The 27,263-nt window shown below is 43.5% G+C and overlaps 3 protein-coding genes across 11 annotated transcripts; 2 read left to right on the top strand and 1 right to left on the bottom strand.

Annotated features, from left to right (window-relative positions):
* The first annotated feature begins 196 nt into the window (after positions 1 to 196).
* LOC6609293 lies at positions 197 to 1,981 on the top strand. The gene has a single exon (XM_002033947.1). The coding sequence runs from the start codon at positions 197 to 199 to the stop codon at positions 1,979 to 1,981; it is 1,785 nt and encodes a 594-aa protein (XP_002033983.1).
* Positions 1,982 to 5,329: 3,348 nt separating this feature from the next.
* Positions 5,330 to 9,273, top strand: LOC6609294 (polypeptide N-acetylgalactosaminyltransferase 1). The gene is made up of 4 exons (XM_002033948.2): positions 5,330 to 5,382; positions 5,465 to 6,415; positions 7,412 to 7,933; positions 8,067 to 9,273. Exons 2-4 carry the CDS (start codon positions 5,754 to 5,756, stop codon positions 8,686 to 8,688), a joined length of 1,806 nt encoding a protein of 601 aa, XP_002033984.1. The 5' UTR covers positions 5,330 to 5,382; positions 5,465 to 5,753; the 3' UTR covers positions 8,689 to 9,273.
* A 175-nt stretch (positions 9,274 to 9,448) lies between these two features.
* Positions 9,449 to 26,918, bottom strand: LOC116800635 (kinesin-like protein KIF13B). Of its 9 annotated transcripts, none has more exons than XM_032716629.1 (20): positions 26,788 to 26,918; positions 25,801 to 26,061; positions 21,320 to 21,407; positions 20,990 to 21,153; positions 20,407 to 20,923; positions 19,696 to 20,272; positions 19,067 to 19,639; positions 18,694 to 19,008; positions 18,539 to 18,580; positions 16,754 to 18,416; positions 16,553 to 16,698; positions 16,116 to 16,145; positions 15,675 to 15,777; positions 15,515 to 15,613; positions 14,745 to 14,765; positions 14,084 to 14,146; positions 13,593 to 14,003; positions 12,943 to 13,536; positions 12,564 to 12,875; positions 9,449 to 12,501 (listed from the first exon to the last, which is right to left on the bottom strand). In XM_032716629.1, the coding sequence occupies exons 2-20, from the start codon at positions 25,853 to 25,855 to the stop codon at positions 12,422 to 12,424; spliced, it is 5,853 nt and encodes a 1,950-aa protein (XP_032572520.1). In that variant the 5' UTR covers positions 25,856 to 26,061; positions 26,788 to 26,918; the 3' UTR covers positions 9,449 to 12,421. The 9 variants fall into 9 exon arrangements, with proteins under 9 accessions (XP_032572520.1, XP_032572519.1, XP_032572524.1 ...); XM_032716628.1 differs by having other exon boundaries at positions 15,515 to 15,616; XM_032716633.1 differs by lacking the exon at positions 18,539 to 18,580 and having other exon boundaries at positions 15,515 to 15,616.
* Between the last annotated feature and the right edge of the window lie 345 nt (positions 26,919 to 27,263).

Here is a 27,263-nt window from a genome sequence, read left to right on the forward strand (position 1 = left end):
TTTGGTCGACTCCACGAAATGTATGTATTTTTAACGCAACTACAAATTAAATGGGCCATTAGCTACACCTTTAACATTTAGCCTTGTTAACACAATATGGAAAACATACAAATAGCATGCCTGATCTACATTCACTGGACGTTTAAAGTACAAAATATAATGTTCGCTTCGAAAATGCAATAGTAACTCTTGCACCATGGTACGGATTATTATAATTTTGCTTTGCCTTGGATATACAAAGGCTCGGATCTTGGATGGGACCAATACCAATCATACAGATTTAGAGGATCGACTTCTGAGCCTTCTTCTAAGATTGCAACAGGAGCAATTCTTCAACACTCTATTAATTTATGGAGAAGATTGCGCGTTTAGCTCTTTGTCAAGGAGATTGCAAGTCCCCACAATATTGGTTACTTCGGGTAGCACCAGCTTTGAATGGAATTACAGTAGCCTAGCACTTATTCTCACCTGTGAGTTTCTAGCCGAGAGGGAGGAGAACTATCAAACTCTGAAGAAGCTGCAAATGAACAGGCGACTGATCCTTCTGAATGGGAATATAAGACCGGACGCCGTATGCGACTTCTATTCTAAGAAGGATCAATACAATATAGCCATGGTGAACAACAATTTCCATCAGGTCGGGATTATATACGCCTGTCGGCTATTTCAGGAAAGAAACTATGAAAAAGTGTATCTATTCGAGAGTAATCCAATATATGTAGACCAATTTCGAAATATGCAAGGAGCAATGCTGAAATCAATCACATTCAACCTGATTCCTGGATCTATGGCATACAGGGATCCTAAAACTGGACAAGAGAAATATATTGGATATGTAGCCAATTTATTGAATAATTTTGTTGAGAAAGTTAATGCTACCTTGGATATGCAGGTGAAATTACATGATTCTGGAAAGAAAACTTCTTTTTACAATATTACGAAATGGGCCGCGGAAGATCTGGTGGATATTGGCATGAGCTACGCCGCCTACTTTGAAATGACCAACTTCGACACGATCTCATATCCGTACTTGATGACATCAACTTGTTTTATGGTTCCCCTCCCGGACACGATGCCCTATAGTGAGATCTACATGGGCATTGTGGATCCACCGGTCCTGGTAGTGCTTATTGCCATATTTTGTATTTTCTCAGTCATGCTAAACTATATCAAGCAAAGCTCGTGGCGTAGACTGAGCCTTGTTAATGTTCTGATGAACGATATCTGTTTGAGGGGATTTTTGGCTCAGCCCTTTCCATTTCCCCGCCAATCCAACAGAAAACTGAAACTGATTTCCATGCTCGTTTGCTTCTTCAGTGTAATCACCACCACAATGTATACGTCGTACCTGCAGTCCTTCATGTGGGGTCCTCCAATCGATCCAAAGATGTGTTCCTTTGCCGATCTAGAGAATTCCAGGTACAAGCTGGCCATACGACAGTACGATATTGAGCTTCTGCGACCGTTTAACGTGAGCATGGATCATGTGGAGGTGTTCGATGAGTCCAAGCAACTGGAAAACTTGCGAGACTCCTTCGATGACAACCATATGTACCCGATGAGCGCCTTGAGTTGGATTGCCTTCAAGGAGCAACAGAAGCTTTTCGCATTCCCACTGTTTTACTATTCAGAGAAACTCTGCTTAGAACCCATCAGTTTTTTTAGTTTTCCCGTAAGACGACACTTGCCCTATCGCGATCTCTTTGAGGAACATATGATGCAACAAAATGAGTTCGGCTTATCGAAGTACTGGATCGATCGGAGCTTCTCGGATATGGTAAGACTAAAACTGACAACCATGAAGGATTTCAGTCCAACACGGCTGGATGATTATATCGAAGTAAGCGATCTTTTCTGGGTTTTTGGCATGTACTTCACCGGACTGGGCATCAGTTGCTGTTGCTTTGGATTGGAGCTACTGGGATTACCAAGTTGGACGCGACTCTTGAGGCTAACCAATTGGCTTAGGGTTAGAAATTAAATCGTATATCCTAATAGCTTTTTGACAGTTTTGAAATCGCAATGTTTGCACCATAGTTAAATAAAAAGATTCGCTAGCATGGCTAAACTCAATCTGCTCAACCTTCGCCAAAAGCCATAAAGCAAACAAAGAAATGTTGAATTGGGATTAGCCACCTCCGCACAATAAATGATAGCGGATATGGAGAAGCAGCGGTTATTGTTGGCGCTGTTATTCAAATGTATCCGAATCATCACATCGGAGGTTGCGAACATTGAGACAATGCTCAATTTTGGATGTTGAACGATAGGCGATATTGATTTTGATGTGGTTTTAAGAGACAATCGGCCCTATCTGTGTATATCTGCGATGCGATTGTGAAAACCCCGCGGATGAAAATGTGCATTCCATCAGGTATGATGAGGCGAACCAATAAACTGGTCAAATATTTGATGACATCTCACATAATTGGCTCTTACATAAATACTACCATAAACAGTCCACAATGCGGGTGTCTCAGCAGGAACCGGGGATTATGCAAAACCCCAACTGGCTACCGCCATAAAACCGCCTTAGTTTGTGCTCATTTGGATGGATATTTGTGCATATACGATCCGAATCATAATTTGGTTCGTCACTTTGGCGCCACTTTTGACGCGTGCTGATTGGACCTAGGGCACTGGAATTGAAATTGAAATCCGATTTGGCGATGGGGATGGGGCATTGGGTAACCGGTTAACCCCCAAGCGATGTTGTGGGTGAGACAATGGGTTGGCATTGTCATTGCCAAGCCGGTATCGTGAAATCTTTCACTTTCGATTTAGTTGTAAACGAAGTTCCCCTTTTTAAAATCGCTCGAACTGGATCATAAATCACGCTGGAAAACGTATGATAATGTGGCATCATTACGCTTCCCAGGCTGATCAATTTGTCATGGGAAGTCGTGGACTTGCTCCAGCTCTGATCCGGCATAATCCTATCAGTGCCGATCCGATCAGATCCGACCGACCTGTGCTCATCCTCTGGCGCTGACGAAACCCCAACGCAATCATCGGAATTACCCAACCTTTTGACATTTGCAAGGCTTTCGAAGCGAAACGAAAGTAGCAGACCCAACTGTAATCCGTAAAATCTATGGCAGACATTTTTCAATTGCAATCCCAAATCCCAATTCTGTTATTATCCGCCGTTGACTGCCCATTTCCATTGATGGATGGTGATCGTTAGTCGACCATTTCTTGGCTGCCTGTGTGATCTTCAGGGTCATTTAGATTTAATAGATTTCTGTGGCCCGAGTCATTATGGCAGGCACCTTAACCGCAGTCGTCGACTCACATGTGGAACAATGTCTGTTAGTGGTTAAATTGTTTGTGGCCCTTTACTTTTATTGTACGCGCATTAATGAGACCTCGTTGGGGGCTTCAGCAGCACTCATTATTGAATAGAGTAATTTTAAAAAATTATTTATCAGGCACTTCTGCTATTTACACAAAAACATATTTGCGGACTCTTGAAGGGGGGCCGCGTTTTTCAATCCGGTTGCGGCTCATAACACTTAAGAGCCAACTAATTCGCCCTCAGGCCATTAAACATTTCACAAATGTGCTGAAAATGCATAATTTTCGGTGGCGATAATAAAAGAGTATTTCAAATTTAAGAGGTGTTAATTTTTTCGACCGAAGAAACTAATCTGTTTCAATGCCGGATTCGCTGCATTTTTACAAACTAGTATTTTAAGGTCGCACACGAAATGAAATTCCAAAATCTCGTCTGGCTCCACGTCGTACGTATCTGTGTATATGCATATATCTCCCCCTTTTGCTCCATCTTTCTTTATTTTTTCGGCAACTAAAACAAAGGCCCCATCCCACTGAGCCCCGGCCAGAGAGTAACTTATTTCCTTCCTAGTTTTTGTCGCTTAAAGCCATTAGGGAGTTTTAGCGGAGATTGGCAAAACAGTTGCCACCTTTCAGCGACTCAACGGTTGCTTCCCACAACTCCGAAATTCGAATTACCATGGCTGTGGAGCACTTTGAACTTTAATTTAGCTGCTGGGTCGCCGATCTGGTGGCCGGTGGCGCCTCCCGCAGCGACACCAATGCGTATACGTAACGTATTAATTATGCGTCCAAGAGCTCACTTAAAAACAGCAACTGGCACTTTGGAGTCGTACGTTAATTAGCCAAATTAATCACAGACCCAACGAAATGGGGCCAATCTTGTTGGCATCAATTCGAAGCATTACAAAATGAAAGTTGCGATGAGAACCAATCTCAATTAGAATTCAAATGAGATTTAAACAAGCCACCAGAGACAAATTCCACTGGCAACATGTGGTGCTTGGTTGCATGTTCGGACCAAGAGGCGTAGCAACAAGTTTTTAATGGGAAACCCATTTGTTGCCCCTTAACAACAATGAACATGCCATTTGTGCATTAAGTGCCGGCCAAGGTGTCAAGTGCGACAGTCAGTCGGTCAGTCCCTTTCGTTTTCAACGGTACTCGAGGGCAGGAAGCTTTGTGATTTAAATTTCCGCTTTTTTCGCAATTGATGTGACAACTATGTGGCTTGGCATGCCTGTTGGTTATAAATTATAATTATTAGTTTTATACTCACACATTAAATTGTGTACAATCTAAACGGCAGACACTGCTCCCGATAGTATACAATTATAAATTACTGTTATGCGCATAGTTACCATGTCTTATGAAGAACTAATCGGCTTTGATAATGCAACTTAGGATTAGTTCATATACAAATAAATTATAAATTATAAAAAAAATATTTGTCAGACTCTTAAAAACTTCAAGATTTCTTATATCCAAATTTGTTAAAGATAATTTCCACGCATGCTTACAACCAATTGAGATTTTCTTAATATAAAATTGTTACATTTTTTTAAGTAAATGTATTTTGTTGTCCAAGCAACCTTGTTGTCTTACTTTAACGACCGGTTTAAGAGTCACTGGTTATAAAACCTTGTATAAGACCTTTTTGGAACGTGGTATAAGTCTTTGCTAGAAGTTATTTACATCTGCTTAAAGGTTACCGAAGCACACAAATGTAAAATTTTGCCAAAAAACAAAAATATATGAGTAAGTTTTCTTTAAAATATAATCACAAATCTGTGTTAATAAAATACAATTTTCTGTTTAAGTCTACAGGAAAAACGAAAGACTTAAATATAATTTTGTACTTTTTCACTTTGTTTTACATCTGTGTTCTGCTACTACCGGGATTGTACAAATAATAAGAACTATTATTATAAATATATTATATTTAAATAATAACAGTGAAATATAAGTTTTCAATCAATGCCCACTGTGGCAGTGCTGGATAGCGCCGACTTAACAGCTGTTGCTGCAAAAGTACCACAAAATGGACTAACGCTTGAAGCAACAGCGTATAGAAAACATGCCCGAGTAAGTTTTCGTTGTTTTTTATTGTTGTTGTGTTTCATTTGTTGTTGTGGCAGTCGCGCTTAGAATTAATATTGCCATTTAGTCTAGTTTAAGCCACTCCACAAAGCGGCGGTGCGCGGCGCTAAACGGAAAGCGGGAAGAAACTGGAATTGTGGTATTGTGGGCGAACCGAGAAGCCACGAATCATACTTACAAAGTGTCTGGATTTTTCGCCAGCGAATCGGAGTTAAATGATCGAGTAGCGGGTAAAATCGGACAGCGGACGCACACGATCCGATCCGCAGAGCCAGATTGGAGTGGAGAAGTGAAGCTAGTGCTACCTCAGAATCCCAGATACCAACAGTCCCAGTCAAAAGATATTTTAAGCCAACATGCTGCCTCGGTTCCGTTCCTTTTACGGCAAGCTGATCATCTTCATCCTAGTCGCCCTCTGCTTTATCCTCTACAGCAAGGTGCAGCAGAATGGTTCACCAGAGGAGCCACCTGTGGCGCCACCCGTCCGGGCAGCCGCTCTGCGAGGTCATGGGCGCGAGCGGTTCGAGGCGTATAGCGACAGTGAGAACGAAATAGCCCGACCCGCCACCCAGTCGCCGTATGAACAAATCATCCAACTGGATCTTCAGAAGCAGAAGGCGGGACTCGGCGAACAGGGCGTGGCAGTGCATCTTTCCGGTGCCGCCAAGGAACGAGGCGATGAGATCTACAAGAAGATTGCCCTCAACGAGGAGCTAAGCGAGCAGTTGACCTACAACCGGAGTGTCGGTGACCACCGGAATCCACTGTGCGCCAAACAACGCTTCGATTCTGAGTCCCTGCCCACCGCCAGTGTAGTCATCATCTTCTTCAACGAACCCTACTCCGTGCTGCTGAGGACAGTGCACAGCACGCTGAGCACCTGCAACGAAAAGGCCCTCAAGGAGATCATTCTGGTGGATGACGGTAGCGACAACGTGGAACTGGGCGCCAAGCTGGACTACTATGTTCGCACCCGGATTCCCGCGAGGAAGGTCACCATTCTGCGTCTCAAGAACCGGTGAGTTAAAGCCACAAGGTGTCTGACCTATAAAAGTCGAACTGCCGTTACTCTAACTAAGAACAAATGTATCTGAAATAGCTGTTTGCGCCAGAGACTTCAGAAAAAGGTGTTCGGTTTTTCCCAATCTAGAATGGAAAGAATTCGTGAGCTATTACCACAAGATAAAAAGAAATTGAAATGAATTCCAGTGAAATTGTGTTTTTATAGGTCAATTTATAGAAATTCAAACTTGTTTATGTGATAAAGTGTTCATCTACTTCAGTACTTTAAAAACCCTCAAGAAATTATAGACTTGATTAGTGGCGAATTTAGTAGTTATACTTGCTCATTCACTTTCAATACGACCTTTGGCATATGCAAATACGAGGTGTTAAACCTAAGGCATGCTTTCGTGTTTTTTGAGATACAATTCGAAGCATCTATCTCATTAGTTTAGCTATGAATTTATTAAATAAGAACTTGCATATTAAAAATCGAAATCAAGTGTTTATACAAGTTTCTTAATTATTGTTCATAAGTGCAACAATGCATAAAAGGTTAAAATTTGACACCTAGATAATTTCCATTATTGCCTATGGGCTAGGAAAAGTTCAGTAATTTGGCTAATCGAAACGCTGACGACTTGGACTCATTTGAATAACTTGTTTGCCATGTCAGTCGCGCATGGAGCATCTTCTTTTTGGCCAGAACCGACAAACGCTCAAAAAACCAAAAACTAAAAACCGAAAAAAATGAAGAGAAAACCAGTTCGTCAAGTTACGATTATGTGTGTTGGGTTTGACTTTTTGTAACTCCCAGACTCGGTTTCTGCGTGCATTACACTCGTCAGCCCGTGAGCTTTGCAGACTTTCGGATGACTTCACGCGGTGGATGCCATGTAGGTTGGTGTTAATCGTGCTTGGCAGACGATCGAAGGTTTTCGAATGACCCAATAAATTTCTTTTGTTTTGCCCTTCACATAGCTAAAGAAAGTTTTCGGCCGTCTCTTTGCAGATTGGGCTTGATTCGTGCCCGATTGGCTGGAGCGCGAATCGCCACGGGGGATGTGCTCATCTTCCTGGACGCCCATTGCGAGGGTAACATTGGCTGGTGCGAGCCACTCCTGCAGCGCATCAAGGAGTCGCGGACTAGCGTGCTGGTGCCCATTATCGATGTCATCGATGCCAACGACTTCCAGTACAGCACAAATGGCTACAAATCCTTCCAGGTCGGCGGATTCCAGTGGAATGGCCACTTTGACTGGATCAATCTGCCGGAGCGGGAGAAGCAGCGCCAGCGACGCGAGTGCAGGCAGGAGCGGGAGATCTGTCCAGCATACAGTCCCACCATGGCCGGCGGACTGTTTGCCATAGATCGACGCTACTTCTGGGAAGTGGGCAGCTACGACGAACAAATGGACGGTTGGGGTGGTGAGAACCTGGAGATGTCCTTCCGCATCTGGCAGTGCGGCGGCACTATCGAGACTATTCCCTGCTCCCGCGTTGGACACATATTCCGCGACTTCCATCCTTACAAGTAAGCAAAAGGAACTAGTATTATATTTATAATTTATGATGAACCTGACCTTCGAAGCGAACTATAGTAACTTTATTGTCATCTCCCATTATCTATTGCTGTATTATAATGAACTCATTTAAATTCTTTATAGATTCCCCAACGATCGCGATACACACGGTATTAATACTGCCCGCATGGCTCTGGTTTGGATGGATGAGTACATCAATATATTTTTCCTCAATCGGCCGGATCTAAAGTTCCACGCGGACATTGGAGATGTCACCCACCGAGTAATGCTGCGCAAGAAGCTCCGCTGTAAGAGCTTCGAGTGGTACCTGAAGAACATCTATCCAGAGAAGTTTGTGCCCACCAAGGACGTGCAGGGATGGGGCAAGGTGCACGCCGTGAATGCTAACTTATGTCTGGACGATTTGCTGCAGAACAATGAAAAGCCCTATAACGCCGGCTTGTACCCATGCGGCAAGGTGTTGCAGAAGTCGCAGCTATTCTCCTTCACCAACACAAATGCTCTGCGCAACGAGCTGAGCTGTGCAACAGTCCAGCACAGCGAGTCCCCACCGTACCGGGTGGTGATGGTGCCCTGCATGGAGAATGATGAGTTCAACGAGCAGTGGCGATACGAGCACCAGCACATCATTCACAGCAACACGGGCATGTGCCTGGATCACCAGGGACTCAAGAGTCTGGACGACGCCCAGGTGGCGCCTTGCGATCCCCACAGCGAATCCCAACGATGGACCATTGAACACTGAGGAGATAAGGAGTAGCGGGGAAATGGGTTGGGGACCAAAGCAACTGAGAGATACTGACTAACGCCGACTGAACGGAACTCGAATTCAAATTAGAACAACCTTTTGTAAATACCTAAATCGAATCCTAGAAATATATATTTGTGTACCACAAATCGTGTATATTAAGAAGAGACGTGGTAGCTAGTGCAAATCAAAACGAAAGGAATCAAATCAAAATAGGAAACCAGCAAATCAAACGCAAACGAGTCATTTGGAAAGCTAATAACAATTAACTGTGTGTTGTGTCCTTTGTGTGTATAAATATAAATAGAGCAAGTTGTAAGAATAGAGAGTCGAACCATCCTATGTAAATGATATAGTCGCCATGTGATCGTGTAAGGATGTAAGGCAAGGTGTGGAACGATTGCATTCCATGGCCAGGGATTCAACAAGGAGCTCTCCTGCGTGAGAGCACCCAGCAATAACCAACTATGTAAACTGTAAACTAAAAGTGTTGTAAGCATTTATCTACTAACATAACCATTTTGCCATTTGTTTTCATGAATAAAAAAACTTCCGACTGGAGGATGTACATCTTCAAACGAACCATTAGTAGCCTCTGCCTTGGGTCGAAGGTGCTGGGCCAACAAAATGTAACCAGTTAGTAGCAGTCAAGGCCGAGTTCAGCGTTAATATCGCAGTGGCCGCTTGTTGACCCAGCAGCTACAGGTCCACATTTACCCCCCAGCTGTGAAATTAAAGCCAACTCCATTGAAAAATGTCCATTGCATGTTTGTATATTTGTATTTATAGATATAAGTACATATTTCATATTCTCTTTTATTTTGTTTTGCTTTGTTGAAGTTCTTCAAATTTGCTGATTACGCGTGTGTTTTTTGTTTAATTTCTCTGGCGTGTTTGCATTAAAATACTTAAATTGGAGTAAAACAATTGTAAATTACTAGAATTATCTTTACGCTTTCCGCTGCTGACACCTATATTCTGCACTCTAGTCTATTCTGTTCTGTTCTGCATTTGCAACTACTAGTGTGGAGTGAACTAAACTGGCATATCCGTACTTACAAACCGAACGAACCGAACCAAATTCATCAACAATGGTGTTTTTTGCTTGGTGCGTCTGTTTGTGTACTATGATAAAGCAGGTCTAGCATATGGTTTAGTTTATTCATTAACTCGTGACTGAACTCTTGGATAGTTTATTTAACGGCTGATGAAGTCGAGCTATAATTGTGGTGTAATAACATTTATTCGTTGACCGTGCTAAAAGCTCTAAGAGTGCGCAAACTTACGAGTAAACTCTTTCCGAAGGCTGCCTTCCGATCCTATATCCCATATAGCTAATATGTGTGTGCCTAACATTCCGTTACGCTAGAGGCTAGATGCTAGATGCTATATGCAATGGCAAACTATTTCCTTTGCGGGGCTGATTGCATGATAACTGCACTAGACTGCACAAAAATATGATTAGTTCTTTAATAACGTCAAGGTACGATTCAATTTGTCGGCGTTCCAATCGCGATCTCTACGGCTACTTAATTTTTCATTGCATTGCACACTGCCTACAACTATGGATTTTCGATCTATTTTACAAATAAACTGACTGGGCTGCGGCTAACTTTCGTTTTCGATCGGGGACTCGACTACGTTACTCAATCAACCTCTAATTGAACCACTAGTTATTTTTTGCGCTAGTTAAATGCGTTAATTTGAGGGTGATTTTGCCGTTCATAATGCCACACTCACTATGTACATTCATGTGATTAAATTAATTCTGAATTGTAATGCTCAACCGATTTGAATTTGAATTGCGGCGTCTACAAAATGCACACACATACTCAAACAAATGCCCCTGGTTGGGATTAATACTCGGGATTCCCCCCAGGGAGCATTCAATATTTAAATTAGTTCTGTCTCAGTTAGGTTTATCATTGGTAAATATGCAATTTATATTTATATTCATGAATATCCATGCAGTTGTAAGTATATATCATAGTTGTATCTTGACCTTGGATTTTAAATTTTGGACGTATTTTCAAGTATATTTTGGTAGTTGCTTTTCGCTTTTACGCAAGTAGAAAAACAGTTCGAAAATATATACCTAATATATATATAAGTGGTGTATATTTATGCTTGTATACACTGGATGAATGGTTGTAGATCTTCCAGTTGGGCTTGACCTTTGACACGTCCCCAACTGTTTTCTGTTGGATTTCAGTTTCAGTTTCGTTTTTTTTGGGTTTTCTAAGTGTAAATCGCTCTTATTGTGTTTTAAATTGCAATTTATCTCAGACTCAGTTTTGGAGTGCTTTGGATGTTGGTTGGTTGGATGGATGGATGGATACGTTTACGGTTTTACGTACAAACGTTCTTTAGCCGGTGCCAGATTTGATCATTAACTTTCCCACGTTATTTCGGCACGTTATCAATCATCTTTGTGTACGATTATTAAAGTATCTTAACATAAAATCGAATATTTAATGCAATTATTGCTTTCTTTCTTTCGTTTTTGGACTTTACACCAACTTCTGGCTCGGTGCTAAGTTGATGGTACTTAAAACGCCTCACAAACATAGTCACACAACCTTCAACATTGATAAATACAACTTAAAGATCCTAACACTTATATTGCACTTTCCGGACGGGGTAAGAAAGCAAAAGAAATCATAAGTAATGAGCTACGTATACGGCAAAATAAATTTTATTTATATATATATATGTATATATGCATATATAAAGGGAAATTATAAATACATCACATCAAAATAATACAATTTACACATTAACTGCGACGGTGCGAAGCGACTTAATCGGGGAGTAAGTTCCAAGACACGAAAATCTTAGGATGCTTCAATTGCTTAGACGCAGCTATATAGAATATGTTGCTTTCATTATTACTAACATCGTATTGTATTGGTAATTGTATATAAATGCGCTAAAAAGAAAATGAGCTCAGGAAAGGTCATATGGAGACGAAATTATTGCAAGATCTTAATTATAAATATATACAAATATATTGAATATAGTCAATAACAAGTAAAAATATAAGCTCATCGTTAAACAAGTCACATTGATATCAAAAACAATTTAACTAAACTAAAGGCAAAGAACCATTAGAAAATATATCATTCAAAAATCGAAACGCAAAAAACGACAATTAACTACACGAACACAAAACAATGGAATCAAAAGTGATTGTTTCATACATACATAATTCGAAGGGTTGCTAAATTTTACGCTCTCGCTCAAGTGTTCGAAATATTGCAACTACGCAATTGCCTACCCGGCTTAGTTAAGATTAGTATCGATTCGTTTCATTTAGTTTAGTTTAGCTAGATTAATAATTAGTTCTGCTGTAGACACCGCCTTAAACTACTTAGAGAAGCGTGTGGATAAGTGTACGGCATTTCATTTGCGGCATGGGGTGAGAATAGTTAAGTAAGCTAGAATATGGTTGGCATGAGGAGTATGCTCCGCATTGTTCGTTGCTTGTCGAGTCGCTTCTTCTCCTCCGTCCACCTCGTTCTCGACATTGTCATCTTGGGTGGCGGCTTTAGAAGGCCGTCGAGCGTCGATTGGCATAGCACTTCTTGCCATGACTGTTCGCATCTGCAGCGCCGCTGGTTGCACGCAATCTGTGGCAGGTCGCCGGCTGGCTGCTGGCAGCGCTGGTGGCTACCGTCGATTGCCTGCAATTAGTCCAACGCTGCAGCTGATGCGAACACTTTGGGTACAATCATTTACGCGCTGAAAGATTTAGCGAATCGCCGCGGCTCTTGGAGCGTGTCATCGAGCCAGTCATCGAGGTACTCATCTCTGTGGCGAATTAAATGCATTAGTTTATCATCGCTATCCATATCCAATGCCATTCCACTCACCTTTGCTGATGCTGTTGCTCTTCTCGGCGGCCTTGTAGGCTCGCATCGCCTTGCCACGCTTGTCCAGCATCAGCTTGTCGGAGCGCACAAACATGCCGTGCTTGGGCTTGCACTGGAAATACTGAACGCCCTTCACGCTGCCGTCGTTTTTGCCCGTTGGTGTGTCCAATTCAACGCCAATCCAGGCACCGGGTTGGAATTCCGTGGTGCCCACAAAGCGAATGACGCCGCTGGTGTTATAGGGTCGAATTAACACTGACTCTCCCACCACAATCCACTCGGGCAGAACCAATTCCACATCCTTGCTCTCCTCTGGAAAGCATAAGATAAATTAAATTAAATAAAGCGACGGGAACAATAAATAAAAATAAATATTCACCATCAACTTCTGTGCTGCTAGTCATAATGCTAGAGTCCAAGTATGCGGCTAGACCCTCCATTTTGGCCAACGATGCCCGATGATTGATGCGCGGTGCCTGGCTTGTGCTGTTGTTATTGTTATGTGCGATGTTGCCATTGCTCGGGGGCTGCGTGTTGGACTTCTTTCGCCGCACCACCTTTCCAGCGGGCAACTCTTCCCGGACGATGCCATCGCCTTCGAGCAGATCCTCGGAACTGTGGCTTAACTCGTCGGAGGACCTGTTGCCGTTCTGATTGTCTGTGGCAAACTCCGTTTGTGATTCAGGTTGCGACATAGCTTCCTCCAGCTCCGTTTGACCTGGAAGTTGCTTCGGTTCGTTTACCAAGTCCTCGTTGTTGTTATTATTCTTTGGCAGTTGCGCGCATTCATCATCGTCGCTTTGTGCGTTTTCCCTGGACTCCAGCTGCTCCAACGGATGCGTGAATGCTTCCTGCAGTTTCTTAGCCTGCGGCTCCGGTTTCTCTTGTATTTTAGCTTTGGGCATGTCCTTGAGGAAGGGGTTAACTCGTGCCTGCCGATTCGGTGGCGAATTCGAGTTGACTCGATCGAAATCTAAGTAATACATTTATAAATATCATATGGTAAGAATAGATAAAGTAATAAACCACCTGGTGTCTCATCAATGCTCATGGAACGCATTGAAGCAATATCCTCGTTGCTGAGATTATTGCAGGAGACTGCCTGGGAACCGTAGCCACTGCTGGTGGATGAGCTCATGCTCAGCGTCGCCAGGCCGGTCAGGTGCTTCATGTTAGCGTTGGCACTGGACGTGTAGCTCAAGTAGCTCTGGTTCGAATGGCTGCTGACGTCCATGAATGAGTCCATGGTCTTGGAAGCCGTGAGGCGGGATCGCGTGGCCATGCTTTTATTTTGCTGCCGCTCCTGTTCGTATTCGGCAGCATATTCCGAGTCGCTGTAGCTGTCCTCAGGCTCTTCGTCGAGAGATCTGTGTCCACCCAGTGGCTCCTCGTGCAACGTGGTCATGCGCATGCCCAGCAGCTTACTAGTAGCTGGCGAAGCTGTGGAGATATCAAAATGCTATGGTCAATGGATTCTTTGCAAATGAAACTCTAAGCTAATTGCTAGACAAACCACATACGTTTCGTTGGCGCAATTCTCAAAGTGTTCAAGTTCAAATTGAGATTCAAAAATGTTGGACGCGCTGCATTCCACATTTGGGGGCAGGGAAGACAATGATTATGAGTTATGTTAAGTTACAATGCAATTTACAGACTTCGATGAGTGATCAAACTAGCGAGGGATGCGACTAACTCGCAGCCCCAGCAACACACTATAGTAACATCAAAGGAAAATTAAACAAAGGTATAGATTCTAGGGATAATAATCTCTACAAATACGCGGCTCGTGCTAAGATCTCGTGCTGTGTGCTTTGCTGCTGTGTGATTTGTGCACCGGATTGCGTGGGTGGCTGGTATGGAGTGGATTGAATGTCCTGGAGATGAATGTACAGCTCATGTCGCGATGACTTTTTTAGATGAGAGAATTTTGGGTATGAATTAAAGACAGATTTACCAGCAAACAGAACTAACACAAAACTACATATAAACACTTCTAAATTGGGCACAAACCAATTCCTTTCATCTGGGGTCATGGGTTTATGAAAGATACATGTCTGCAGATGAGTGGGTGTATAGATGAGCGGGTTGTGAGACAGACAAAATGAAACTCAACTAACAATCAATGCATAGCAATCAAGAATGCACCTTCGTATTTGATTGGGGCATAAGTTTGGCCTTTACCTGACAGCAGAGATATTGAGCCTGTTGGCCGTGGAATTTCATATAGATAACGTTATGTTAAAAACACAGAAAAGAGTTGGACAGTGTGAGAAACCATATAGTAAGTACGATAAGCTATGTGGGCTCGGTTCGGTATGGTTATGTCTTCATGGATGCATGTCAATTTATATGATAAGCAATGGAATGTGGAACAGTCGTGTGCATTAAGACGAAGAATCGCTCGAGTCCTCAGATCGAGTTAATGCGGTTACTCTTGCTAATTGCTTGGTTGCTGCAGGTGTTGCATCGAAGCAAAGCAAACAAATTGGGTTTTGAATGTTTAACTAAGCAATGCGACAGTTCACAGAGTTGGATTCAATTGCCATTGAGGGAGTTGCTCTTGAGCACGAAGAAAGCATAGGTAAACAAACAGTTCGACAAGGATTTATCTTGTTGCCAATAGGATCATGTCAATTTATCTGTACTAAGTACAACTACAAGTAACAAATTGCGTAATGTACAAAGTAATCTACAAATTTTTTGGATTCTGTAAGAGAACCAAAACTTGAAACAAAGATAAATCCCTTGCTCATGAGCTTGGCTTCAACTAGGTTGTGTATAAATTTTCCTGCGCATAAGCATATGCAAAATTACTTAGAAAAATATATAGTGTGTTTAATAACTCGGTTATATGGATTATAGTTTTAATATTGTTGCTCAAATATTAATGGTGAGTATATAGAAGAAAAATGTTGGGCTTTCGAACTCGCGTAGACAAACAAAATACCCACCAATGCCAAAGGCTTTTCCGGGAGAATCATCGCTGCTTCCTTTGCCTCCAAAGCTGTGGCGACTTCGGATGACTCCGCCAGCTCCTGCTGAACTATGGCCTGCTATTTGAATATTAGGTATTAAATATAATCAATATTAATAATACAAAAAAAAGCTCACCTGGAGTAAACTTGTTGCCCAAAGCGCTGTTATTGAGATCGGCAAAGGACTCGGATCGTCCCACATTCAGCAGCGACTCCATCGATGCATCGAAGCGCATAATCTGCGTAAGTTTATTTATGAGTTGCTTGCATCATAAATGTGATATGCGTACATTTTTTTAAGGAACAAATGTTATTCAACAGGATGAAACAAAAATGATTGAATTAAAAAAAAAACAAAAACAAATAAAAACAGACATAAAATTTCCAAACGTTACAAAAAATGGCTAACTGAAGGGCGCACACAAAAGCGGTTTATAAGATAGTTAGTAGTAGAATAGTCAAGAGGGAACTTAAGAAAACTCCAACTACTAAAGCTGTTTGTACAGTGCTCGGCACAGGATACAAGGAACCACAGTACGGAATACAGAAAACAGAAAGGAGGATACTAGTTACTTACACTCCCGGTATTGGTGGTGTCTTTGACCGCCTATGTGCGCAGTGAGAAGCGTTTTGGGGCAACACACACACGTACACAGCATAAACATAAAGACAGGTAAAACCAATACACACACACACACATAGAGGGAAATTCAAAATTGCAGGAAGTGCGCGCCGAATTTTGGATTTTGTTAATTTTGTCGTTTTTATCGGTGGTTAAACACAAAATTTTGGGGGTTAGTTTGGTGTAAGCGCATAGAAAAAGTGTGAAAAGAGAAAGAATTTGCGTTTAGTCAGACGTTTTTGGTTAATTTTGCTCGAGTGTGTTAGGTGAGTAAGTGGAAGCACATAATTCAGCAGCGGCGGCGGCAGCGACGAATAGTGAAAGCGGCGCAGCAGCAGCAGCAGCTCGATGGAATGAGCAGTATGGGTTTTCCAAGTAGCACTCGTCCTTACCTGTGAGAAGTTCGGCACGCTGACGGTCTTGCGCATGCTGAGCGGCTGTCCATGAGCCGTTTCCAGCTCCTTGACCGCCACATTCTGCCGCAGTCGATCCAAAGTCAGTATGCTCTCCACCGCCGAAACACCGCGCGTATATTTTTCTACGGGATAGGAATGTTAGTATGATTCTAAGCACCTTCATAGTAGCATTCTCACCTATGTAGGTTTCGCCGTCACTTGCGGAGCAATCGTCTCCACTGGCAGCCAACTGCGCAAGGGACTCGCGGTCCTCCAACTCCTCGGAGGCCTTTGGAATGTTAGAGACCACCTCATAGGTGACGCCGCTCTGCCAGATGGCGTTCTCTCCCCGCACAAGTCGGAATTTCTTCAGGCGGTCGGTTAGCGTCTGTCCCTTCTTGATGTTTATGCTTAGTCGCTTGCGGAGCACGAGATCCATAGGTGCTGGGTGCGAGAGGCGTACCGTGGTGCGCAGAATAAGATAGACCCGCTCATTGGCCTCTGTGACACGGTTCAGGGCCTGACTGTCGTGCATCGAAGAGTCCCAGCTGGCCACACAGCACACATCTTTATCTAGGTGCTGCAGAATTTGCAGCGTGTAGAACTTATGTCCATGCTCCTTGGACAGAATGGAATTGATGCCGGCGATGGAGAGCTCGTCGTTGGTGTTTTGTGCCGACAGATCGTCACCGTTCAGGTTGAGGAAGAGGACGGGCACATGTGGCTCCATTCCGGACGGTGGCTCCCATGAGGCAGGTGCTCCCGGAATGCCCGAGCCAGGAGCTGGCACCAATACAGCGTTGCGCTCCTCCGTCAACGAGACCCACTGATGAACCAAGCTTAGCTCCCTCTCGCGCTCCTGTTCGTTCTTCTCCTCCTTCTTTATAAGCATCTGGATTTGTTGGTCAAGGTATTGTCGCCTTCGTCCCAGTGCTTCGCTCCACTTCTCGCGCAGCACGGTGAGATCTTCCTCCTGGTAAGAATCCAGTGGTCGCTGCAGCCGAGATCGCACTGTCACACTGCCAATGGCAACGTTCACAATTGACTGGCAGATAATGGGCAAGGTGCCAGAGTTCTGCACCGGCTTCACCCGTACATTCACCCGCCGCTGCTGACCCTGACGTAACTGGTAAATGCCACCGGTCAAGACCTCGTTGCGATTGGTAACCTCCACTGGCGAATACTCGCCGTTGTCATTAAGCTCGTGAATCTCCACCCAAAGCTCGATCTTCCGCGAGAGTTCCGCCCAACGATCGACCAGGGAACGGGCCTTGGCTTGCTGCTGTTCCACTTCCCAGCCCTTTGTCTTGGAGAAGCCGGCGCTGCGATGGCCCCACACCTCGATGGACAGAGCTCCTTCTATGCAGTGCTCCAAAAACTCTTCGTTTATTGTAACCGTGAAGTCCTGGGTGTGTTCAAACTTAAACACCATGTTCTGGTCGTGCGCAGTTGATTCAGCATTGATAACCGGAACAACCATCTCTTGGTGACCCCAAAAAGTGTACTGGCAAAAGACAAAGTTGGAAAGCGACAATGGCAGTCCACTGGCGCACTTGATCGTCACACGGCAGGTAATCTGATTGAATGTGGGATCCACAGGGTCATCGTACTCATCCCGTGAATCGCCAGAGGATTCTGAGACTGACTCGCACATGCGGTCCTGTGGCATCTGGCCGGCAATCCGCTCGATCTCGACCTGAAGCCGTCCCGCTACCTCGCCTTGCTGGCTAATGATAGGCGTGTGGTAGTCCAGCTTGACGTCATGAAACAGAACCTCCAGGAATATATTCGCCACGCCAATGAGATTGTGGTTCTCTTGCGACTCGTAAAATGGATCCTGTGGCTTGGCATTATCCTCGTCCTGTGGAAATCCGAATTTAGTTAACATTGACTGGGTGATCCAAAACAATACTAGCTACATCATAGTTTAAACGTGTGTGGTGTTCATGTTTTGGGGTGGTGGGGGTGTGGTGTCTTAATTACCTTGTCATCAAACTCGTCTTCTGAGAATGGCTCTATAAGGGGCTGTAGTCAGGGGTTAATTGAATGCGTGTGTGAATCGATACAATTATAAATGGTTAGTACACATCACAATGGCAACAGGTTGATGAAAAATAATCGATTCGAAGTCAACATACCAGTCCGTTCAGAACGCGCTCCTTGTGCTCCTGGTACATCTCGCGCATGTCTATCAGCTTGTTTTCCAGCTTCTCCATCGTCCAGATCTGGCTACCGGAGTTTGTGCGCTTCACCAGAATGGCGGGTTCGCTGACAAATGCCCCACGCCTTCTGTTAGGGCTCAGATTGGCTGGCGGAATCTGCAGAGTGACTGAAAACTTGGTTTTCTTCTCCATCTCCTCAGCCAGAAAGTTGGCCTCCTGGACCAGGGAATTCGCACGCATAATATCCGTTTTAAGCTGACCCAAACTGCGACGAAACATCTCATCGCGTTCCTAAGATTTTGAAATATATTGCAAGTAAGATAACAAGATCTGAGTGATCACAGCTTACCTGAGCCCACTTTTCCACTCGCATCTGCGAAGTAGGAGTATTTGGGGTAATCTTGCCCATGCGCAGTGGATCGTAAGGAGCATAAGGTGCATATGGAGTACTAGGCGACAGAATATTGCGTAGCTGCTGGAACTGACGCTCGTACTCCTGCCGTTGTTTTTCAAGCGCCACCTGCTTATCTTCCTCGTGCTGACGTTCCAGCCGAGCAATGGCCGTCTGGATAGGGTCGTTGCTCAGTTCGTTCTGCATAATCTCATCGCGTGCGAAATTGTAATCAATCAGTTGCGCCGGCGTCTGGGGCTCCGAGGCGCACATACTAGTGTTATTGCTCTTCGGCGAGTTGACACGGAAAAAGTGGTGGTTGCCCCACAGGATACGGTCGCCGTTCTGGAGTGGTGTCTTTTCGACAGCAGCAGATCCGTTCACAAAGCAGCGCGCTCCCTGCACTGGCTCCATGTACAGTCCACTATCCTCGATTGTGATCACACAGTGCTCGGGCTGGATTCCGAGACCGGAAAGTTGTATATCCGGCTGCTGGCCACTGATACTGCGTCCGCCAATCAGTGTGCGATCCTAAGAGTAGAATGTATTAATATATTTGAATCTCTTAGTTTTTCGTTGGGTCTTACCTTCAGATAGTAAACCAGCAGCTCGTTAAGGGACGGATCGGCATTTAAATTGACCAAGTAGTACTTGTTCTTCTCTACCTTGATGCCACTGGCCTGTACACTAATGCCCATTTTCTCTAGAGCCTGCTGCCGTTCGTTCTGAATGCGTTCCGTCTTAACCAGCTTCTCCTCCCAAGTCTGCGAAATCTGTTTCATTAGGTTCTCGCTCTCAGCCAGCTTATCCTGGACATCGCCCACGGGTGAGCCAGTAGCGTGTTTCAGCATACTTCTAAGGGTCTCCACCTCGTGCCGCAGCTCACGAATGATGCGGGCATTGGGATCTTCGTTAACAACAGCATGGTTGACAATGCGCTTGGCTCGATCTGCATAACGCAGTGTGGAAAGCGTCTCCTCGTAGTTATCTGCCGACGGCGAGATTGTTGCTACCATAACAGTCCTGGAGTTACCACCCAAATTGTCTTTCAGCAGCCAGGTGAGCACGGAATCGCGGTAGGGAACGAATTTGTCGTTACCACTCTTCTTGCCATTGGATTGATCGGCCAACTTGGAGATGACCAGGCCCAGTGTGGTCAGAGATCTGAAACAATCACAAGATTTAATTAGAACATTCAACAGGTTAGTTGCCTCTTGTTACTGATTTAAATTCAATTTCGTTTCTAATGACCTACATAGCCGGTAGAAACCAATAATTATTTGCTAATTATTACTCACTTGTTGATGTTGGAGCCTTCCTTCAGACGATCGCCAACAGCTCCCGTTTTCACAGCCCGCTCGGAGCCAGCCAAATCCACCAGGGACATGCGGGACACCTTCTCGCCGCTCACTCCCGTCGCCTGATCCGTGAGTATCTGAGTGAGGACCACTGAGAAGACGGCGTGGGAGCGCGACGACTCGGCGTTCATATTGGTGGCGGCCACAGTTCGTGACTTGTTGCCTTCGGTCATGAGGTTGTCGATGTCCTGATAGGATGTCACAGCCAGCTGCGACAGTCCGTCCACATACGGCCCCATTACATTATGCTCGCGTACCTTAAGCGACTGTTTGTTCGGCTTGGGATCGAGCAGATCGTGGACCTTCTCGTTATAGATCTCCATGTAGGACACCTCCACCTTGTACATAAGCTCGGGTGTCGATTTGTTTGCTATGGCCGAGAAGAGTTGGTCACACAGACGTGGAATGATACCCTTGCTCTCCTGGGTGCCCATCATCGTGTAGGACTTGCCAGAACCTGAAAATTTGAAAAAAAGATTAATGAAGTACGCACAGATGGTGAGTCACACATGATGGATCTTACCTGTCTGGCCGTAAGCGAATATGCACGCATTATAGCCCTGGAATGCATTATCCAGAATTCCACGTCCCACGCAATCGAACACTGTCTCCTGGGACGCAAAGTTCTCGTCCTCGGGGTTCAATGAGTAAAAGCAGTGATCGAATGCGAATGTCTTTGGTTGTTTTCTGTATTAAAACGAAGGTTGAAAGGCATTAAGCAAGCCGTTTGGCATTAAAAAGGCACTACAGTGTGGCTATAGGCCGCTGTTTAATTAAATTGATTATGAAACATACAGCGAATTAAATAATGCAGCAAAACGCACATCAAAATATTGAGTTTTAAGCCACTTACCTCTCTATTTTTTCCAGTGGTGGCGGATTCTGCAGTATCGTCTGCTGTTTTTCCATTTCCACGATACATTTCGTATCTAGTTCGATTTCTGTAAGTAAACGAAATCACTTTTAGACCTCTGTTCCGGAATATATTTATATGTTATGTGTGAAATTGAGATAATTTCGCCTTTATTCCGCGCTTGGGGTGATAACGAGTTCAAAGTGGCAAAAACAATTTAATTTTATACACTTGCTATACCCTGCACACATAACACACAGTAGCCTGTGTGTTGGGTTTTTCGTACATGAGTGCGAAAATGGATTCGTAGAGAGCGAGGGGCGATAAATGTGCATGTTGGGTATAAAATGCCAATGCCACTATAATCTCAATGGAGGGAACCTTTCAAATAAATTGTAAACATACGAAAAAAGGCTGAAAACTAAGTTGCCCAACCTGTCCATGTAATAAATATTTTAGCAGCAATAAAACAATGGGCGATTAGATAGTTCTCAAAACGAATTTGAATGCCCTTGATTTTATCAATCAACGATTTAAAGTAGGCGATATATATTTCCTAACTTCTCTTGCCTATTTTCATAAATTTAATAATATTATCATGTTTTTATCAACGGTGTCCACTCTTTAAATGCAGCATTTAATTCGAGCAATCGAGGTGACCTTATCGGGTTGATTATTCCATTCATCCTGGCTGGCTGGTAAAAACAGTGCCAGCTAATAAATCGTGGAAATATTTCAGTTCCGATGCCTCCTCGTGTCCTTCGCATACTTCATTCATTGCGAACAAAACGGAACGGATCCAAATGGCAGAGAACAGCGAAATGGCAAAGGCATACTATATATCCATATCTATATCTATACAGCACACAAAACATTTTTTTTTTTTTTTTTTTTTTTTGGATATATTAATTTAAAACTGTCCTTCGCGGACAATCATTAAATTTGATGACTAAACTTAACGGTAGAGAATTAATTGATTACATAAATTGTTGCGAAACTATACAATAACTGTCGATATTGTATGTATGAAGAATATAATAATGTATGTATATAATTTAATTTAATTTGCGTGTCTAATCCCAGAGAGGTCCAAAGGGTGTGATCGGTGCAGCCTCCTGGTGCGTTGACTGGTGTCCATCAGGTCTTGTGCCAGGTTGTTTGGGTGGTCTTGAAGCCTCTGCATGTACTGCCTGCTGCTTTTCTTAATCTCATCCTTCACCCAGGGGAAGCTGAGGACCTCGTGTATAGTGGCATTATCGTGGAAAGGGTGAGCGTTTGTGACTGTGCGGAGCGTTTTGTTTTCGAATGTCTGGATAATGTTGATGTTACTTTTCGATGCAGTGCCCCACAGTTGAATGCCATACGTCCAGATTGGCCTTATGATCGCTTTGTAGATAAGGAGCTTAGTGGAAGTCGGTAGCTTAGATTGTCTGCCCATCAGCCAGTAGAATTCACGGACTCGGTTCTCCGCCTGTTTCCGCTTCTTTAGCAGGTGTGGTCTCCATGTAAGTCTCCTGTCCAGTGTAAAGCCAAGATAATTTGGATTGGCTACCTCTGGGATTGGGAACCCGTTGAAACTGACTGGTGGGCAAGTGCCGCGTCTAGTTGCGAAGGTGGTAGCGGTTGACTTGTCGCTGTTTACCGATATATTCCATCTCGTGTGCCACGTGTTCAGTAGATCTAGTTGCTCCTGCATAGTCTGGGAGGCCTCTGCTGGGGTATCTGCTGTTGTTAGGAACGCAGTATCATCGGCGTAAGTGGCTGCCATAATGTACTGGCTCGGTATCACCGGCAGGTCAGCCGTATACGCGTTGTAGAGGAGCGGACCGAGAACGCTTCCTTGGGGAACTCCTGCACGGGCTTCTTTGACGTCTGGCACACAAAACATGACGAGCAGGGGAAAAACAGCGACGTCAAAGCCAAACCCAGACGGACAGACACATTTGGGCCCACACAAAAGCACAAGTCGGGATGGAATGGTTGGGCTAAAAGTATAGGTATATATTATATATACATATATGTGTATTTACAGTGTTGCCTGGCCTTTGGAACTTCCGTTCCGGTTTATGTTACACAGCCGAGAACGTGACATGACATGGAAATGAAAGCCGCAAAGGACTTAGGAGCAACGAGCTGACCCTACCGGCTGATGGCTACGGGCTACATGTCTTGGCCAAAGTCTCGATTGTGACGAAGGCGTGCCATAAATTATTTGATGGTCTCATTTGTAGTTCTGGTCAGTTGATTTGATGGCGAGTTCGTATAACCTCAAACGGTTTTCACTTCGCTATTGTCCAGCGCTGAAATTAACATACATACACTCCGCATACACTGGCATAGTGAAAACAGGTTAAGCTTTTTGGTAAGAAGTAAAGAGCTGTGACTTCATTTCGAGCTTGTTTCGCCGCCTGACTTTTCAGCTGCCTTTGCCGTGTCTTTGCGTTTGAAATTGCCTTTTCTGTTTTCATTTTACGCTCTGCTGGCCAGCTCAACGCGGAGAGGTCACCAGTTACGGACATGGCCCAAATACACTGTTGACTAATGCCAGTCACTGCAAGTGTGTAACACGCTGGGTATCGCAAAATACAAGCCTTTATCAGCCAGTGATAACGATTCTGTGCCGCTTATCGCAGACTTTCTGGTGACTACGACTACTACTCTCTTCAGTCACCAAAACGGCAACGGATCAAGTGGCTCCACAAACACGCCTAAAAACACGACAACATACAACATCGATACACGGTCAAACTTCTAAAAATACACGCGGTTACTAAGTCAATGCGTACGCCTAACTTGGCCGGAAAATATTACAAGTGACACATTATGATGGATAACCAGAAGTAATTGCTTGTTAGCCAATAAACAAGTATATACAAGTGTTTCGGATACAATTAATTAGTTTCACAAGTAGCTGGCACTAGCGTGGTACAAAATCTGACAAAATTACGAACTTATTTGTAGTAATATTGGCATCTGTGATCGCTTAGTTCATTCCTTTCAAGTTCCATAGCTACCAAGACATGTTTGTGTTTAATTTGTAATATGCTCCCCATCGACTACCTCTAAAACCAGAATGCAATTGCAATTATCCTAATTCCATCCATTAGCTTCGCTATAAATAAAGATATAATAGGTTAGAGTCCATCTAATCGAGTTATGACAAACTAAGTATGAAAAAGCTGCAAAATAACAACAGAAATGTGCTTTAATGGTTTGTACGAATCATGTAAATATAAACAAACATGCAGTCATCGGCGTAGGTTTGTTATTCAATCAATTAGGATCGTGACCGATATAAATGGAATACTTTCTAAGCCTGCAGTTTGTTTATATGTGTATGAAATCCAACTTTACGCCAATTTATAAACAGAGGGTGCACCAAAATGCAATAAATGTAACTGATTCAATGCCCTATGTAAATATAAATAAATGTGCAATCAAAGTTTGCCATTCAATCAATACAGCAGGGGATCCAAGCGGACCTTGCCCCACGCACAGGCACATAAATACAAGCATACACACTTATATGCGTTTACATAGGTATCTTTGGCATATGGCTGGGTCGTAGAGCCCCTTTTCCGCTGCCATCCTTCGTTTCCGCCGCAGCCGCGAGTGTGAGTCATGGATGAGCCAAATGAATGATCAGTGTTGACATTGGAAACGCTGACGGCGTTGTTGCTTGTTTTTTATTTTTTGTTATTTTGCACTTGCAACACACTTGGTTGCTAGCAGTGGGAAACGCGAAATTAGCTGGAAACGCAAATCGTTTGTCAGACGAGCAGTCCAGGGACCTTGCCAAACCATCCCATCCCATTACCATCCCGTAGGTAGTCGCTGCAGTTCTTAAGCCCGGCGAAAAATCCGCTGGCGCAGCAGTGGAAAAACGAAACCGTATTTCAAAGGAAGCGAGGAAGCCCATGTAAATTTCGTTAGCCTAAAAAAGCAGTCGCTTGCCTGGTTGTTTGCATTATTGATTGCAGGCAACTGCAGTGCTTGTTGGCCATTGTTGGGAAACAATGTGGAAAAGTGGGGAAAATGGAAAGTGCGGGACACTCAAGGCAACTCCTTATGAACTACATTATCAACTCCTACAAAATAAATGGAGTGCCTGGCATCTGATGTTATAAATGTATAGAAATTGCTTAAGCACTCTCACGCCCAACCGTAAAACTACTTTATTATACAAAAAAAAAGTTTAAGTTTTAAAATAACAATAAATAAATATGAGCAACAAAACGAAATTTAAGGGCGAATATTTAAGCTATAAATCTGTATTTTTTAAGATTTAGTCTAAAAGTATTTTCTCTAATTTACGATAATGTAACATTTTTGTATAATGAATAATCTAGAAATTATGTTTATCTATTGCTCATTATTGTGCTCATATCGATTGTGAAACATTTATATTTCGAAACTCCTTAAGTTGGCGAATTTTTCTCCGAGTGTAGGGGATTATGTGGGGCATGTAAATCGGCACTTACCTCGGCGATTGAAGGGTCGCACCCTTACGGCGACTTTGATCTTATCACTAGCCATCGCGGATGTGGATGCAGCGGGTGTTGTTTTTGAAACTCTATTTAGATGGAGCAGGATGGAGATGCGGGTGGGCGGGGCTCCCTAAGCGGGGGCTGCAGCAGGGGGCGTGGCTAGCTCCTTCTCCTCGAGCTGCGTTGCTTTTGACTTTTATGACCGTTGGTTGTTAGCAGTAGTTGTCGTCCTCGCGGGAGTTGTGAGCACGCAATCTGGAAGGCAGGTGGAAGTCGTAAGCTGACTCACAAGTAAGGCTTTTGTGGAGCGCCAAAAAAAATAAATTATATATATTGTGTGAGTTCAATTAGCGCCACGCACACACGCGCACACATGTCTAACAGTAAATGGGTGGTGCGGGGGGTGGTTTTCCATTTCATTCTCGCTGTTTGTCATTCACTTTGTTTTGCTTTTGCTTTTTTGCTTTGTTGTTACTATACACACACACACTCACACGCAAACGGATACGTTTTATTGTCGTGTGCTGGCATTCCGTTATTTACGCGAGACACACTCAAATATTTGTTGGAAATTAGCTAATTAAGAATGTGATTATAGTGTCCTGTCCGATTTTTCAGGGCTGTCCAAATAAATGCGAATATGTACATACAGACTTGGTATTCTTTTCGCACTTTCACACACAACTACACCCCCACACACACACACATATCAGCAGGTATGCACTCTGCACAGGTAGCTCTTTTTAACCCTCAAAAGCCCAGCGAAATGCAAAAACTTCACGAGCTCCACGAAAAGTTGGCGAAAAGCAACGCCAGGCTCCACCGCCCGCGCAAAAAAGTCTCGAACGTAGTGTGCGACTTCTTTGAAGAATCGATTTTTATGGCTCTTTTTCCTTCGGGGGGAGCAACTCTAATGGGGGCCTATTTTGGCTGCACACTCGCGCGGTTTTCATTTGGAGTATGCTTATCGTTTGACCGCACCTTTAGCTCCTTTGTTTTCGCACTTGGTTTCACTTCAATTTTGATTTTCTGTATTGCGTTTTCATTTTTCGCGTTTTCGTTTTTCTCAGCAATTTTTACTAGTGGTGCAGAATCATCGATTGCTCTTACGACTATCGATGAGTGTGACCGTGTGCAGGGTGCCCAAGAAATAACACTGTTTTCTTTGCTAAAAATACCAAAAACTATGTGCTTAATTCTAGTTTGGGTGGGTGAACTCGCTAAGTTCTAGAATTGCAATTTAGTGTGACCATTCATAATAAGATGAAATAACCTTTAAATAAATTATCGTTATTTTCAAATTTAAATGTGGATATATTTAAAAATTGCACGCTTTCACGTTTTTATATTAAAACGATATATAAATCCTTTTTAAAAAATAAAATTGTACAATTACTTTAGAAGTATTTTCAAAATAAAGAATTATATAATATCTAATTAATTTTTTATTGAAATAG

This window comes from Drosophila sechellia, chromosome 2R (assembly GCF_004382195.2).
Source record: "Drosophila sechellia strain sech25 chromosome 2R, ASM438219v1, whole genome shotgun sequence".
Classification (NCBI taxonomy): domain Eukaryota; kingdom Metazoa; phylum Arthropoda; class Insecta; order Diptera; family Drosophilidae; genus Drosophila; species Drosophila sechellia.

Coding starts and splice junctions, on each gene's coding strand:
- LOC6609293 (XM_002033947.1), top strand. CDS start 197: ATGGTACGGATTATTATAATTTTGCTTTGCCTTGGATATACAAAGGCT.
- LOC6609294 (XM_002033948.2), top strand. CDS start 5,754: ATGCTGCCTCGGTTCCGTTCCTTTTACGGCAAGCTGATCATCTTCATC. Junction 6,416..7,411: donor ATTCTGCGTCTCAAGAACCG/GTGAGTTAAAGC, acceptor GTCTCTTTGCAG/ATTGGGCTTGATTCGTGCCC. Junction 7,934..8,066: donor CGCGACTTCCATCCTTACAA/GTAAGCAAAAGG, acceptor AATTCTTTATAG/ATTCCCCAACGATCGCGATA.
- LOC116800635 (XM_032716628.1), bottom strand. CDS start 25,855: ATGGCTAGTGATAAGATCAAAGTCGCCGTAAGGGTGCGACCCTTCAAT. Junction 16,699..16,753: donor TGACGGCGAAACCTACATAG/GTGAGAATGCTA, acceptor CCTATCCCGTAG/AAAAATATACGCGCGGTGTT. Junction 15,778..16,115: donor ACACCACCAATACCGGGAGT/GTAAGTAACTAG, acceptor AAACTTACGCAG/ATTATGCGCTTCGATGCATC.